The following is a 16,115-nucleotide window of genomic DNA, read 5'->3' on the forward strand; positions in this document are numbered from 1 at the left end:
TTTCCTCATTTTTAGACCTGAACCCTGTGAAATGATTGGAAGTGTTTCCAGAAGCTTTAATTCAGGCAGGTCATAGTTTCAAAGGGACCCTTCTCCAAACTCCAGCATACATATTTCTCTCTCAGCTTGTTGTGCATGAAGCTTTCTGACAGTGACTGGTTTCCTGATAGCATCACAAGTCTTGAGAGTCTTCCTTGTCTCTCTGAAGGTCTCATTTTAAGTTTCATAAAAGCTGTGTTGGAGCTTCTGTAATAGACAAGAAAATGCACAACACAGCAGCCTGCCGCACTCTATTCTTTACCCAAAAATTAGTCCTCTGGTGGTGATGAATGTGTAGCATGTATCATTTCGGCAAGACTTTGGAGCTCTCTTCCAAATCATCACTGTCAAAATGATTATTCTCATCCATTAGCATTGTGTTGAGAACTTCACGCCAGAGCATGTCATTGAATATGCAGCAAGGCTCAGCAGGATGGGTTCAACCACCTCTTAGATGTGTAAAATTCCTGTCTGCAGCAGTGCTGGCATCCCTTGCAAATGCCAGGAGGTCGTTTTGGGGCCTGTTAATGAGTACATTAGAAATAGATCGTGCCTGGCATGTTCTGCAGATTGTGTTTTGTAGGGTCATTCTCTATTGGAGTGTATGATCACCCTGCAGTCTTTGGTGTTTCATCCTTGGAATACTGTTGGAAGCTGAGGATATATGAGGACCTCTGTTATGTAGCTGGAAACTCTGACATCACCTGAGAGACGGGACAATTTAAAATGGTTAAATTAAGCATCTGCTCTGAAGCGCCCTCAAGAGAAGATTATCTCTCTGAAGGCAGAGGGATGTTGAGGAGATTAGTTTTTTACACCTTTGTGAGTGCTTCATTAAGAGATTTACCCAAATTCACAGAAGCAATTGGGACTGGATATCTCCCAAGTCCTCCCAGAACATCCCAACCTGTTGGTCATCTCTCCGCTTGTGTGCTGGGAGGGACTGTTAACTATTCTAGCCTCCTTCTGTGGAGTCAGTCCTAATGGCTTGTGCTGAGGGCTGTAAATACTCACCAGCATTGGGAAGAAAGTTCTGGGGGGTAGGAAGTCTAAGCAGATAGAGCTGTTGCCTTCCTGTGGGAAGTGAATTGTTTAAAGACCTTTAGGGTTGAACCCTGACTCTGCTTCACTCATTAAGTGTTACTGGACATTGGTAAAGCAATGATTTCACTCCCAAATATAAAAAGAGATCTTGAAGCTGTCCTCGGTGGGAAGCATGGACTGCTTGTCTAGATTAGGGCCACAGAAATGATTCCAGGGATGGAGCATCTCTTTAATGAGGAAAGGCTGAGAGAATTGGGGTTGTTCAGCCTGCAGAGGGCTCTGGGGGGACTTCATTATGTGGCCTTTCAGTACTTAAAAGGGGCCTATAAGAAAGATGGGGACTTTCTAGCAGGGCCTGTTGCAATAGGATGAGGGGTGATGGTTTTGAACTAAAAGATGGGGGATTCAGGCTTTACAATGAGGGTGGTGAGACACTGGCACAGGTTGCCCAGAGAGGTGGTGGATGTACCATCCCTGGAGACATTCAAGGCCAGGCTGGATGGGAAAAGGCTGTGCCATGCTCTTAACACTACTGATTGCTTTCATGTTTGTTTCACTTGTAAGGCCGGGAGGGCAACTTTAGTTATAACTAACAGGGAAGTGCTCTCTCTGTCTTGTTCTTCTTAAGTAGAAAGGACCTGTTGCTAATGACTTTGTACAAGCACTTGCTGTGGCAGTAACCAGTAATTAAGGCCACAAACCAACTGCAGTGCTAATTCTCTAATCCCACTTGGTCATATCCTGCTGGAAAAAAAAGAAGGCATCATCACGCTGTTATTTTCCTCCTGCTGAACACTCAGATTTGGTCTTTAACCGAAGGTGAAACTTTCTGGAAAGTCTGAGCACAAAATCTCTTCATCCAGTTGAACAAGGTTTTCCCTTTCAAAGGAGATAGATAGCACAGTTTTCTACCCACACAGCACAGAAGCAGATGAACTTCAGATCTCAAGGACTCATGTTTAGCTGGTGAAGATCACCACAGCTCTTTTGACAGTGGTGGTGATATGTCAGCTTACAGCAATGGAGAACCTGGCCCTTGGCCTCTAAATTGTCCACACCAAGGTGAGCAATTAAGAAACTAGATCGATTGCATGGTAACAAGGTTGCAAACTGGTGAAAATCAGCTATTGTTCTTGTTCAGGAGCAAGTTCTGTTACAGCTCAGTGACTGCTCTTAGAGGTGTTGTGCATGCATGTTATCATCCATAGTTATGATCAATCTGAGTACTCTTGATGCAGTAAATCCTTCTACCTAGTGAGTTCTTCAGAGGAAGCTTGGTCTTGTTGCATTGCATGTCTTGTTGTGAGCCTCAGGCCTAAGCCGGCTTTGATTTTCAGCATCAAAAGCCAGTTTAATTTACAGACTTGCAAAATATTCATAAACTCCATGTCTTTCTTCAAATAAAGCACATGCTGGAACAGTTCGAATATTAGAGCCATCATGCACATGTATTTTTTCAAACTGCAGAGTTTTTACCTATAACACGTCTTCCATAAGTGCCTTGGGGGTACGAATAAGTGGCATTGGTGTTCCAGTGCGTACAGGATCACGTTTGGTAGACAGCATCCTGTCCTTAGCACTATCTTCCTTTCAGTTCTGTCACATAAAGTATTTCTCTGCTCTTTCCAACAGGCTGTGACCTCATATAGACAGAGGCCACTCTACTGGGCAGGTGTTACTGAAGGAATGGCCAGGGTATGGCCCACAGGGACTCTCTCTTGAAGTCTGAGAAGGGCCTTTACCATTGGAAGCTCACCTCCTCCATTTGTCTCTAGAGGCACCTACTACATTGAAAGGATTTTCCACCTCTCTCCTAGTTCTGCCTTTCCTTCTTCTCTTATACTCCTGTGGCTCCCTGCATCCTAGGAACCAAAGGAGAGTGAAATGAAGCTGCTTAGTAAATTAGAGTGGGATGCTGCCCTTACACATCAGGGTAAAAATATGTGCATGTAGCAGCAGCGGGTACAGGAAGCAGAACTCATCACTCCCCTGCCATGGTCCCTTAATCTTCCTCCCCATGTGCTGAAATCCCTTTGACTCTTCCCTGTTCCTCTCCATAACTCCTCTGCCAATGCAACAAAGCTGCATTTCTCTGCATGGCTGAAAAGCTTTGACCTGGCCCTGCTGCTGAGTAAAGCAGTGTATCTTGACTAAATATGTTATAGCTCGCAAAGCATCATATGTTTTCACTCACCATTGCAGATAGCCACAATAAAGTCCCTCGGTACTTGGACTCTTCTGGCAGAGCAGTTATGCAGTCCCCTTAAAACAAATGTGTTGGTCATGAGAGGGTCTGGAGGCTTGTGTGAGCAGTTCTCTTTTTGTGTTTTATCAGAAATGTCTTTTCCCTCATTCCAGCAATATTTGGGAACAGGTCACCAGTGGTTGGTAGTCAATGGCAGTCAAGCAACAGCAACTGCCATTCTGTTGCTGTTTGTGGTATAAGATGATGAACTTCATTCCAGCTCCTAGAGAGCAGCCATCTACATCATACAGATGACTGTTGCAGTTGGCATTGCATGAAGTGCCCATGGATTGCTCTTTACTTTTAGACACCTCAAATGCAAAAAACAAAGTCATCTCTATTTGTGGCCACAGTCCATGCTTTCAGAGTCTGTTGGCTCCCCATGAAAAACAGATGGCACTTCAGGCTTTCACTGTGTCAGTCCCTGAGTCACTTCAAACCTGATTTGCCACACAGATAGGCAGAGGTGACCTGAGTACCAGTCCCAGAGCATCTTGGCTGCATATCTCAGTGGAGGCTGACTATCTGGGGCCAGCATGGAAAGTTCCTCTGTCGGCTTGTTTAGATGCCCAGACCGTGATGTGTTCAGCATGTTTCCATCAAAGCCAGGAAGAGTAAGGGCTATGTCTACTTGTGCTGCTGTTTTCCTTCCAGCTTACACACAGAGCCACTCCACACCCATAGCATGGAAACACAGGCATCTCCATAAACCTTTCATCCAAGCATTTCTGTCACAGCTTTGGTGCTGTGGTGCAGCCTGTGCTCATTACAGGGTGTTGCTCTAGGCCATGTTGCCTTTGAACAGGGTGTTTTTGCATTGTAGGGGGGTGATGTGGTACCTGTAGGGCTCATGCAGCCCCATCCATTCCTGAAATGCATAGTGACAAAAATTGGTCGGTCAGCCCTGCACCTTCCAGAAGTATTGGGAAATGGCCTTAGAAGATGGCAGTTTGGAGTTGTGCTGTCCATGTTCCGATTGGTTACCTGAATGTTCCCTCAAGTTTTCAGAAGGTAGGGAAGTTAGGAAGCAGAGTTGCTGTCTCCTTATCTGCTTCCAGCAGGGGGAGATGGGTCCAGAGAGTTATTACTTCTGGGAACACGTACAAAAATAACATTATTTATTTTACTCAGGAGGCTTTCTCCTGGGATTTGTGTGATTCCTGCTCGTTTGGCCTTTTACACCCAGGCAACCCCTTCCTTTGCTTCTGTACGCTTCTAAAAACAAATAAGACCTATTAGTGTTAGAGTTTGGTTTTGTTTTACTTTTCCCAAGGCTTACAAGACCCTCAAGGGAATTTCTTCCTTGTCTCTCCTTTTATTATGATGATTATTATTAAGTAGTTATGCTACGGTGGTTCTAATGAGGATTGTGTGAATAAGTAAGGTGATGAAGACTTCCCCTGTATTTCCATATCAGTAGAGGAGCCTCCAAATAGGTTGTAATGCGTCCCACTTTGTAGAGAGGTACAGACACATGCAGTCCCACCTAAAGTAAGGTTGCTACCAGAGTCTGGGAACAGGATTCCTTCCTTCTCCATCCCTGAAACCCCTTCTGTTATTCTCTGTATAAAACATATTGGTGCCACTTTCAATGAACTATATTTAACTAAGCATTAAATTTAGATTTAACTGGATAGTTATTGCCTCCTAAGTAAATACTCTGAGATAAGGAAATATTTAGTGAGCTCTAGCAGTCGGGTGGCAGATGCTTCTCGCATTGCATAATAGTTAATCTTTGACAAATATGTTTTCCTTACTCAACTGGCATTTAATTAACATACCATAGCTCTTATTTAAATGTAGAGGAAACATATGTGAGAGACCCTTGTAGGGAGGATCCATGCAACACTCTCACATGCAAAAGGGGTGTGTTTCTGTCATTGGTAACTTCATATGGGACCAGGTCTTTCAGCTATACTGGAACTCCATCACTAGAGTACAGAGGTTTCCTCTTGGTCATGCCCATCATCTGGGTGCTGGCATCCCTCTGCCCCTTGTGCTGTCACCCTAGAGCAGTGGCTACTAGTCTATCAGCAGCATGGTTTTCTTCAGAGCAATACCCATCAGGTTAAAGGTCTCTCTGCAGTGGCTTAGGAACATCCACTGTGTGGATTATTCCTTTTCTTGTTGCTCACCCTCTCTGGTGCCATCCTTACCAAGTCTCCTGCTGGGGAAGTGTCTGAATCAACTGCCTCCTTGGCTTGTATACAAAGCCATCATCTCTTTTGTCGTTGCCTGTGTGGCCCTGGAGCAGCTGTGTCATGACCTTAGCCCTTATTTTGTGGGCCTTTAACACATGTGGGGATTGTTTAAGTACTCTTAGACAGCACAGTCGTTCCATACCAAGGCTGCAGGGGCCAGTTTCTAGGGACTCAGAAAGCAACTGGATGCATTCCTCAGAAGAAGAAAATCAATCGAGGGCCATTAACTACAAAGACCCTGCCACTGGCTGGGGACATGCCTTAGCCACAGATCACTGGAAATTAGAGCAGTTCCCTGGGGCAGTACCACTGCACGCTTGCCTTGTGCTGGTGCCCTTCTGTAGGCATGGGCTTGAGGCTGCGTTCAGAGACAGGACACGGGGTTAGATCTTTGATCTGATCCCATGTGGCCATTTTTATGACAGAGCCGTTCTAGTTTGGATCCACTGTATCCCCCCAAGGCTCCAGGAGCAGAGGTGAAGCAGGCTCTGTTCCAGACCTGTTTTGTCCCTTCCCGCACACACACACAGAGCAGCCCTGTGACCACGCAAGACAGCCACTATCAGTGGAGTTCCCCTTGGTTTTCCTTACACCTGCTTCTGAATCCCGCCCTCCTTCCCTCTGTGCTTCCCTGCCGTGCTGTCGCCATCGAACGGTTACGTTAAGCGAAACATCCCTTGGAGCAGCAGCTCTCCCCATCCCTCCTGCAGGCAGAGGAGAGCGGGTTCGGGGGGGAGGGGAGGGAGAATGGCAGGCAGGCAGGCATCAGCCAGCACACGACTTATTCCTGCCCGTTATCCCACGTCCCTCCCCGAGCGCTGGCTATGGTACGCGAGCCGTGGGAGCGAGGCCGGGCAGGCAGCGCTGCCGCCGGGCGCGGGGCTCAGCTGCGGGCAGCCGGGGCGGACAGCGCGGGCATTCACACCGCAGCGCCCGCGTCAATACCGGCTTTGTCCCCGGGCCGGCCCTCCGGGGCTGGGAAACGAGGTGGGGGGCGGGAAGGGCTGAGCGGAGAGAGGGATGTGCTGATGTGGTTGAGAGCAGTCTAATTGGGGGGGGGGGGGGGTGGTGGCGAAGCGAAGGGTGAGGCTGGCGAGGCAGTTGCCAGGGATGCTGCTCTGTAAATCAGCGAGCTCTTGGCTTCAGGCCGCAAGCCCAAGTTGTTTGTAGTTTTGGCCACAGCTTCTTTGCTCTCTCCCTCCCCCCACTCCCCCCTTCCTCAGTATTTTCTCTTGTGGATATTGGCCGTATCTTCCTGCATCCTCTCTGCCCTGCTGCCTGTGCAGCCTGCTCCTGCCTTCTCCTTCCCGCTCTGCTCCCAGTTCCCCGCTTGCGCTCCCCTTCCCCTTCTTTCTCCAGCGCCGCTCTCCCCCACCCCCTTCTTTCTCTGCCTCCCCCTCCTCCCCTTTCCAGCCCCCTCTCCCTCGGCGCTTCCCCCCTCTGCCCTCCAGCTTTCATCCCTCTACAAGCCCCTCTCCCTGCTGCAGTGACCCCCTCCGTCCTTCCCTCCCCAGCCGCGGCCCTTGGCTGCTCGGGGCAGCCCCGCTTTACGGTGTGTGTGTGGGGGGTGCCCCGGCAGACGGACGGGGAGCTCCGCTGTCGGGTCCCCTCCCGCTGCCGCGGTGGTGCCGAGCTGCCGTCTCCCGAGTGAGGCTCCCTCGTTCCCTCCCTCCCTTCCTCCTCCCTCGCTCCCTCCCTCCCTGCCTCGCTCCGCCTGGGAAAGTGGGTTAGGAAGGGAGCTCGGGGCTGGGAGGCTGCACAGCCGCTCACTGGAGCAGGACCATCCACTTGCGCAGCCCGGCGGCACAGGACTCGTACTGCTCCTTTTCCTGTGGTGGTTTTTTTTTTTCCCTCTCCATCACTCCAAACGGGTCGATTTAATTGTTGTTATTTTTAAATTATTTTGCTACCTGACTTTTTCCTCTTGACTTTTTCATTTTTTCCTGCCTTGTTTCAACTGAAGGTTGTGCTAAGACTTTTTTTGAGGGGAGAAGCTTTAAAAAAGAAGGCAAGGAGGGGGGGAAGAAGCCTGCAAGAGACTGAAAAGCACAAGAGAAAGTGGCAGCTAAGGAGGACTGTGAAATCACCTCCCCTTTCAGGGGCTGTCGATCAAAGCGAGAGTTGTACACTATTATTACTGTTTTTCTTTCTACATCTATCCATCCACATACACCAGGCAAAGAGAGACAAGTACAGGCAGCGAAACTCGACGAGACCAGCCATGGTAGCGAGGGCTCAGCCTGATCGGAAACAATTACCGCTGGTCCTACTGAGATTGCTTTGCCTTCTCCCTACAGGGCTGCCAGTCCGCAGCGTGGATTTTACCCGAGGTACCGATAACATCACCGTGAGGCAGGGGGACACAGCCATCCTCAGGTAGGGCATTTTGCCAACTTTTCCTTTGCTATGCGTGCACTGTATTGCCATGTATGCAACATAACACATGTGATGCGGCGCAGATTTGTGCCTGTGTGTCTCTGAGAGCGTGTGTGTTGTTTTATCTCTCCAACTGCAGCAGCAGCAGCTGCTACAAACAAGCTCTGCGTGTGTGTTTATGCTTTAGTGTATATATATATATATATAAAGGAATTGAAAAGCTTTTGAGCACTTCTTGCCACCACTCTCCTCTGTGTAGTGCTCTGGATCAAAAGGGTTTCAGTAGGGAAAGATCTGCTGGGGTTAGCCAGCTCTCGTGAATGTACATTTTCCACCAGCCCTGCAGTATCAATAGAGAAATGGAAAAGGGATCCAGCTGTGTTTGCCAGATGTTCCATTGATCTTCCCATGCTTCTTCCTGTACCCATGCAAAAACTTTATCTGTGGTGCTGCCAGAACTCACGGGCAAGTTCTTTTGGGAAACTCTGGCTTTTAATTGTACTTATTCATTTTTCTGCCCTGTAGGGAGGGGGGATGGATGCAATAGTTGAAAAAAGCTGGTGAAAAAATGGTGTAACAGCTCCAGCGTTTTGTGAGGCTTGTGTCTGGTTCCCTGTGTTGGTTTCTTTGCAGAGCTAAGTAAACAGGCGTATGTTGTGCCTGCATGTCTGAGCTGTTGTGATGAGGGGGTCTTTGCCCATGAAGCCTTGTTCAGTGGCAGTATTGAGTGTTACGTCTCTCTATTCGTTGTGCAGGCTTTCTAAAGGTAGTTCTGAGGCTACTTGGGCTTTCAGTCAGGAGCGTCCCAACTAGATAAAATGCACTCATCTTTTTCCTGTGGGCTCCTTTTTCTACCTGCAGTAACTTCCCTACAGAAGGAAAATCCAGCACATGTGAGCATGTGCACACACTGTGTATGATGGTTATAAAACTACTGGATGTGATTTAAAACAAGTCTGTAATCTGTATGAGGAGCTGATAGTGCACATACCGTGAAGCATCAAGGGAGCAATACGCTAGTAAAGCTAACAGCAGCAGCAAAGTTTTCTTTTCCTTTCTCTGAAATAAATCCTGCTAGATGTCACCAAATGCTTTGCTACGTGATCCTCCATGTCCTGCATCCCTCCCATTTAATGACAGAGGGGTATGTGAGCTAGTAAGATGGGATCAGGGCAGAAAGATGCTAGAAGAGGGATTTGTGTGTGTGTTTGTGTATATATGCGTATTGCTTCTCTCAGCTCCTGTGTGCTGAGTTGTTTTGATCCTGGAATATCCATTCAGCAGCTACCATTCCCCAGCCCTCCAGACTTGTTAACTCTCATATAAGATTTATCCACACGAAGTAATAGGATTTACAGAGTAATTCATCTGCCTTGCATATGCTACGGAAGGGGTTTAGATGCGACATGGTAGACACCTAACAAGGGGTGTTGCCTCCGACTCCCGGATTCTGTCCTCTCCCTTCCACTCACTAGCAATCCATATATCCCATTAACCCTTTTCTAGCGGGACTCCCTGCTGACTTACCCAATTTTTAAAGGCAAATCACTTCCATCAATCATTAATTTTGGAGGGGCTGCTCAGGCAGCTGTTTGCCGGTGTATGTTTGGTATATGCAGCCGCAGACAAGTCATTAAGCTCACTTGCCCAGACAGGGGTCACTGGATTTCTATTTCCCACTTAACCTTGGAGCTTAGGAGTTTATCTAGACACTGTGTGCTAAAGCTGCATTTGCAGCAGAGAGGGCTGAGTGAATGGTGGAGATGGTGCCTGCATGTGCTGTGTGTAAAGCATTTGTCAGCAAGCTCAACGGGGCTGCATAGGAGAGTGGTTTCCATGATAGTGTGCGGCTTACCAGTGTTATGTCAGGCACTGAAATAGAACACCTGGGTGAGGTGATCCAGCTGTGTCAGCCAGATGTATGCCAAGTGACACAGTTAGGAGCAGCACACCCCCCAGCCGTGGAACTGCTTGCCCTGAGCAATGTAACATATTCCTGGCAGGCTGTGTTTCTTTCTGAAGTGACTGTGGTGAGTGCACAGGCTTTGCCTTGCCACACTCTTTAGGCAGCTCTGACTGGCTATATGCTTTTCACCTTTCCTAGGAAGGGCAGTTGTCTCATCTCCCTTTCCCTGGGACCATCCCCAGGTTTCTGGGATGTTTCACTTCCTCTTTCAGAGGAGAGGCAAAAGCCAGGCTGTGCTAAGTGACAGAACTGCAATGTGAGGCAGGAGGGGGAGAGATTTCCCTCTGTCCTGTACACCTCTTGCAGGATGGCGTTTCAATTCCTCAGTTTCTTGAAGCAAGGGCTGATTTGCTTCCCTCACCCTCCAAAAGATAGCTCACTTTAAGACAGCCTTGTGTTTGAAAACCTCACAGCATCTCGCTTTTCTTGCCTATAGATCCGCTACTGACAATGCAAGGGAAAGAGCGGGATGGGGAAGACCATTAGATGGTCTATACTAACTGTGTTTAGAGCAGATCTTTACCGCCACAGAAAGATAGGTAAGAGATTTCTATACGGAGATCATATCACCTATCTTTGCCATGCGTCTACTTCATAAGGAAGAAGAAGCGTGCAGCAGCATTTTACCAGTGCCCAGTAGCTCCATTCTGTAGCTTAAAAGGAAATGGAAATGTAGGAGGGAGAGGAAAAAAAAAATGGTACGCAGTTGGAGAGAAATCAAAACGTGTACATAGTGATTAAGATAACAAAAAACATTTTGTTCGTGTGAATCGTGGTGCAAATCATTCAGCAAAGCACCAAGGACAGGGTATTCTGAATGATTCTTCTCCTTTCAGGCCTTATACGTTTGTATATAGCGTTACACTCGTAGGTGGGAGAATGGGTGGGTGGACTGATCTATGAAGCGGAGAAAAATAGTTGATTATAAGCCCTAATGTTCCTAAAGGAAGCCACTCCTCTGGAGATTGTTACTCAGAACAGAATTATCCTGAGGAGTTTGGATATGACTTTCTGAAGCTATGGCACTTCACCTATTGTCTTCCTATGGACTTTTAAAAACTGCTCCTAACTTTACACTGGCTCATCTCCTAAATGCCCTGGCAGCAGATTTGATTCATTTGTTGGCCTTGCTGAAGGCTGATGACTTTTAGTGAGTATTTGGCATGGGGAAGTCAGGGGATTGCAGGGAGAACAGAAATAGCTCATGATAGACTATCCACAGGGAAAAGGGTAATGATCCTTAGAGTAAGGCTGAAAAGAGAGGAGGGGTCTGAGACCTGCAACAGGTGAGAAGGGCTGAGCCGAGAGAAGAGAGCAGGGTGTTTCACCATATATCAGAGAGCCTGTCAGATGTACTAAGGTTTCATTATTTAACTCTGTCTTCAGCAAGCGAAGAAAGCCAGTGACCCTTATTTTGAGCATTGAGAGTAGACTGTTTGCTATAATTCCTGCCCATGTTTTGCTTGCAAGATTATGGTAGTGAGGTTGTCAGGTTTTGTATGCAACTTCCCTGCTTGATGTTATGAAAGAAATAATCTCCAAACAATAAACACACAAAGCTAATTAAAATGGGAAAAGTAAAACAAGCCCTAACCCCAAATCCTCTTTCTGTCTACCTACCTCTAGCATCCCTTCTTACCTCCGTTGCTCTGAGACTGTTGGGTGAACAGAGGCAGGGACCTTTTGCTTTGTTATGTGCTTTCAGCATAGGGATGGGATGAGAAATAGCAGGACCTGGGCTAAGCCAGGACATATGCAGTAGTGAAGGGCAGCTACTGCAAACTGTGGAGGGAGGGAACTGTGCCTCTGTGTTGTGTTTGGCCCTTAAAATGGGTTAGGAGCAAAGTGGTGATCAAGTCAGTGCTATGGGATCCAGGTGCCTGTACACCCTGTCAGGTTCCTCTCAGGAACCATTACAGCATCACTCTAAAATGCCTTCAAAGCACCATTCTGAGGGCATCGTTGTGACTTGCAGGTTGCCCAGGGCTTTTAGTAGTCCTGGCACAAGGGGTGATTTGGCCTTTAATGACTTCTGAAATGGAGCTCATGACTAGCTGGAACCAAAATGGGTCACATCCCTATTCCCATCTGCTCCATTGTACCAGTACAAATCCACCAAGGCCCAAGGGCACTGCCAGAAATACCACATTTGTCTTTGGGGCAGATTCCTGGGGACTGCTAATAAAGAGGTACAAATGACTCACGCAGGGCTTAAGCTGCTGAGTGCTGCTCAGATGATGCTCAGTATGGTGGAGAACTGGGATCTCGCCAAGGCCAGAATTTGGCTCATTGTTCCTGAGTTTTTCCAAGCATCAACTTTTCATCAAGAATTAAATCAATCCGATGCTTGCTCACTGATGAAACATAACATTTAATAGAATGTGCAGTTTCCATTTTTACCAGGTATTTTTAAATAGTAGGAAGTTTCAGGCTGATAGCACGTTTAGGAACTTCCATCCTATGGGTACTTGATTTCTTCAAGTTACATGCGTCAAAGGACGGGCTAAATCAAATTATCAGCAGTAATGATAGGGATGTTGGCGTAATCTTGCAATGGAAGCAATTTATACAAACTCTGTTGTTGGTCTCTCGGTATTTTCCTGACATTCTACACATGAAGCTACATTAGAGGAGAGAGGCACCTCGGGCAAAGTAGCAAGCCAGCATCACAACCAAGTTTATGCCCAATATAGTTATTTCAAGAGAAAAGTAAAAGCTATTCAGATTACAATTATAATTAGCATATAACAGGGAGCACTGAGCTGAGCCCTTTGTTAGAAATGAGAATAAGCATGTTCAAAGGTATAATGCTGCATAATAATACAGTCTTGGCAGTAAAATTGTAGCCTTGATTATTAGTAGCATTGTTGTGGCACTTAAAGGCCACCACTACATTGAGGCACCCTTTGTATTAAGTGCTATGGACACAGAGAGTAAGAGAGATCCCTTGTTCCACAGGGTGTGAAGGCTATTAGAGGTTGGGAACAGGCAGGAGGTGAGGGGACTCGCCAGGGTTGTGCAGCAGGGCTTAGGCACACCCAGCATCACGACCTATCCATTAGCTTCGGTTGCCTTTTGGCTCAGCCATGCAACAACTCAGCAAATGTGACAACATGAGGTTCCCTTCATGATGAGGACATCCTCATCTGCGTTGGTATTGACTGCGAGTCACGAATGCTCTTCTCTTTCTCTGGTATATACAAAGCCTTCATTATCAAATCTAGTATACGCGTGTCGAGAGAGGGCATGTTGGGATCTGTGTAAAAGGAGCTGTGCTCTGCTGATGCTTTCCTGTTAAATAAATGTAGTAACAGACGACGCAGAACTTGCAGGTCTGGCAGCAGGTGGTGCCGTTATATGAAGACACACATGCATGCATAGATATGTGAGTGTGTGCGCATACATATGATAAAGGAAGTTGCAATATGTATATGGTTAGAGGGTGGCTATTAGCATCTCTCCTTATACACACACACTATATATACACGCATATATATATAAATATACACACATACACATAGGTGAGTGAGGGCCTTTGTGATACCACGTTTTCTGAAAGTGGAATAACCCATCACAAGCAAAGGTGGAATGAAAATTAGAAAGGGAAAAGGCTTTCTCTGGTGAAACTGGGTATGTTTAATAACACCGTATGTATAATTTGCATTCAGAAAGATGGAGGAGGAGAGACAGTATCAAACTGTATGACTTTAACCTCCTCCCCTGAGTCTGCACACACACTTCAGTTTGCAGCTAAGTACCATATGTTTTCCTACTTAGGTGGCATTAAAATTTATATAGTAGTACGTGTTACCTGGAGTGTCTCAGAGTTGGTACCTCTTCCGCACCCCTCCCCTCCTGAGCAGGTCACGAAGGAAGACCTAATCTTAAAATAGCTCATACTTACTGGAATTTGCCATCTCATAACTATAAGTTTTCAAAATATATATCACACGTACCTGCCCTTTCTACCTAGACCCACAGGCATCTGATTCTGGCAGAGCTGTAGGGCCACGGTTTGCTGCTGATGCAGTGGCAGGGCTTCAACTGACTTACACTGAGGCTGAATATTGCTGTTTTCATTGAAGGTCCCTAGTTCTGTTGTCCATCAAAATTCATTCTGGCTTGTGTGAACTCCTGCTCTGCTGCAGTAAGTGCAATGGAGGGCACAGAGGTGAAGTCAGGAATTTACTCAGTTTTCTTTTCTCTCACCAAAGAAGAAACGAATGTGATTTTCAGCTGAATCTGACACCAAAGCATTTGCTTGAGGCTTCAGGCGTATCTAACGTGCCTGGCTTTATGGTAAGTAATGGGAACTAATAATGATAAGCTTCACCTCTGCCTACAAAACAGCTAGTTCAAAATCATCTGAACCCCTGTGCGTGTATATTTCAGCAGAGTTTTATTAGGAGTAGCCTGGTTTTGTGTGAAAGGCCAGATGTGCCCCTGCTGTGCTTGGCCCTGTGCAAAGAGAGGAGAAATGGCCCTGCTGCAGCTCTATTGATTTCCTTGGGGGTGGGCTTTCCCACTGGATGGAATCAAGCCTGGGATGGAGTTCAGCAGATGCTTTGCAATAACACACCTACACGATGACTATGGGGGGCTGTTTGTCTGGAAGCAAGTATATGTTTCCCTACGTTTGCTTTCATTTAAAAACGGGAAGTGTTTTCTTGCATGTAGTTGTACAAACGTTCATATACTTTGTAAAGTTGCAAGCATGGTATGAGTGAGAGGCAGCACTGCTCAAGGGATGGGATAACAGGCTGCTTGTTTGGAGGTCTGAGTGGCTTTTTCTGACTCCTATGCGTCAGTAACTATCTCTAATGATGGAAATGTCCCTTTGCTTCAGTGTGCCTCAGTTGCTACAGGAAAAAAGCAAAAGCAAACAGGATCATAGGATGGTTTGAGTTGGAAGGGACCTTAAAGCTCATCCAGTTTCAACCCCCTTGCCATGGGCAGGGACACCTTCCGCTAAACCAGGTTGTTCCAAGCCCCATCCAACCTGGCCTTGAGCACTGCCAGGGATGGGGCAGCCACAGCTTCTCTGGGCAACCTGTGTCTGTATCCTTTTGAAAACGTATGAAATCTGACACATAGTGACATAGCTTCCCTTGTAAGCAGTAATGGGCACAGTAGACATTTCCCATCCTTTTACTCACACATAAAAGCATAAATCTCTTTCTGAAAGAATGTATATTGCATCTTCCTCTCCAGAGGCTTGTTGGTTAACACCGCGATAGATCTGGCCAATATTGTCCCTTTCAAGTAGCAACCTGAACCACTCTCACTGCTGGAATTTGCATTTCTGTGGCACATGGAAGTAGTAAAAACTGGCAGAGCAGGAAGGCTTGTCTCACACGTACATGCTTGTGAGAGGCAAGACAGGCCCAAGTGGTTTCTCATCACAAGTGCTCTCCTTAGATGGGTTCCCTGCTTTATGAAGGAGAGAGAAAGGCCAAGAGAGCTCCAGCTCCCAAACATCAATCCTGCACTGTGCATTTGCAAAATGAAGTAGGGGTGATCCCACAGCTCACAGTGCCACAGCACTCCCTCCTCTCAGGAACAGCAGGGTGACCGTGTTGGAGATGCACCGCTGTCATTGCCCCTAACATGGTGTCACTTAGTGCCTCACCAGGGGAGGTGATAGTGCTTTTCTAGTGTAGGAATGCAGGGATATAACTAGGATGGTACCTGTATGACAACTACCTCAACCTCTGCTTGCTCGCTGCCTCCATTCCAGACTGGTTGTGCATCCTCACATGAGGCTGGGCAAGGGAGACCATGACTCAGAGCTGCACATCCAGTCACTTTCTGTGCCTCGCTGTGCAAACAAAACCCATGTTGAAATCCACTAGCAGGCAGCATCCATGACTTTGAATAGTAAATACAAATCTCTCCCTCTCCCTCTCCGTGTCTCTCCCTCTGTTATTAAGCTGACAGGCACTTAGCCAATTATCCAGTCGTCGTCTCAGCTGTATTTATGGAGGAGGAAGAAACAACGCACACAGCTCTTGTCTTCAAGGCTTCAGCTGAGTCTCCCTTGTCTTCTGTAGCATTTTCCCTTGTGTGAGCTGCTTAGGATGCAGAGGGAAAGAAACCGACGAAGGGGATGAATTGAGGAGAAGAAGAGGGAAGCAGACAGGGGGAAAGGGGCCTGCTCCCCACATTAGGCCAGAGCTGCTGTTGCTTGCCACTGGTTTTGTGTTTAAATTTGTCAGAGCGCGCGTGCCTCTGTTGCATAAGGTTG

The 16,115-nt window shown here is 47.0% G+C and overlaps 1 protein-coding gene across 2 annotated transcripts in view; it reads left to right on the plus strand.

Moving 5' to 3' along the window:
• Window positions 1–7,750: 7,750 nt before the first annotated feature.
• LSAMP (limbic system associated membrane protein) overlaps window positions 7,751–16,115 on the plus strand; it is a gene marked incomplete at its 5' end in the record, with an annotated part of 299,786 nt that continues 291,421 nt past the window's right edge. For both annotated transcript variants that reach the window (XM_080613825.1, XM_080613826.1), the window contains one exon: window positions 7,751–7,905. In XM_080613825.1, the coding sequence (XP_080469951.1) occupies window positions 7,751–7,905 (155 nt within the window). The remainder of the gene's footprint in view (window positions 7,906–16,115) is intronic.

This window comes from Psittacula echo (assembly GCF_963264785.1).
Source record: "Psittacula echo genome assembly, chromosome: 3".
In the NCBI taxonomy this organism is placed as follows: Eukaryota; Metazoa; Chordata; class Aves; order Psittaciformes; family Psittacidae; genus Psittacula; species Psittacula echo.